The sequence below is a fragment of the Antrostomus carolinensis genome, unplaced genomic scaffold (genome assembly GCF_000700745.2).
Source record: "Antrostomus carolinensis isolate BGI_N321 unplaced genomic scaffold, ASM70074v2 scaffold25629, whole genome shotgun sequence".
NCBI classification, from domain to species: domain Eukaryota; kingdom Metazoa; phylum Chordata; class Aves; order Caprimulgiformes; family Caprimulgidae; genus Antrostomus; species Antrostomus carolinensis.
This window is the reverse complement of record NW_010338265.1, coordinates 26741-27245: the sequence shown is the minus strand read 5'-3', so window position 1 is coordinate 27245 and position 505 is coordinate 26741. Positions and strand designations below refer to the sequence as shown.

Genomic DNA, 505 nt, shown 5'->3' with positions numbered 1-505 from the left:
CTTCCGGGCAGGTCTATTACGCTCTCTACACTTTCAAGGGCCGAAACACTAACGAGCTGAGTGTATCAGCTAACCAGAGACTCAGGATCCTGCAGTTTGAGGACATCACAGGCAATCGGGAATGGTGGCTGGCGGAGGCGCACGGGAAGCAGGGCTACGTGCCCTCCAGTTACATCCGGAAGACAGAGTACACGTGAGGTGGTGGGCAGGAGCTTGCACCCTGTGCCTTGTTCCTGCAGGGACTGCCAGGGGCCTCGGGGGAGGCTGGCCAGCCCTGCAGCCCTGACTGCTCGCCCTCAGGCTATGTTCTTTGCAGCTGTGCTGCGGTCCTGGGCCCCACCGTGTTGGCTGCCACTGGGAGGAGAACGGGTGGGCTGGCAGGACAGGAATGGGCAGTTTGTGTGAGGGAAGAGCGAGTTCCCCAGTGCTGTTAGAACCTCCTGTGTCCAGCCAGGAGCAGGGGAGCAAAGCCTGGGGCTGTGGCTCAGGAGGGTAAGGCTTGACC

The 505-nt window shown here is 61.2% G+C and overlaps 1 protein-coding gene across 1 annotated transcript in view; it reads left to right on the top strand.

Moving 5' to 3' along the window:
- Positions 1 to 197, top strand: part of DNMBP (dynamin binding protein) — an 8184-nt gene extending 7987 nt beyond the window's left edge. Inside the window, exon 13 of the mRNA XM_010175462.1 lies at positions 12 to 197. Within this exon, the coding sequence (XP_010173764.1) occupies positions 12 to 197 (186 nt within the window). The remainder of the gene's footprint in view (positions 1 to 11) is intronic.
- The last annotated feature ends 308 nt before the right edge of the window (positions 198 to 505 follow it).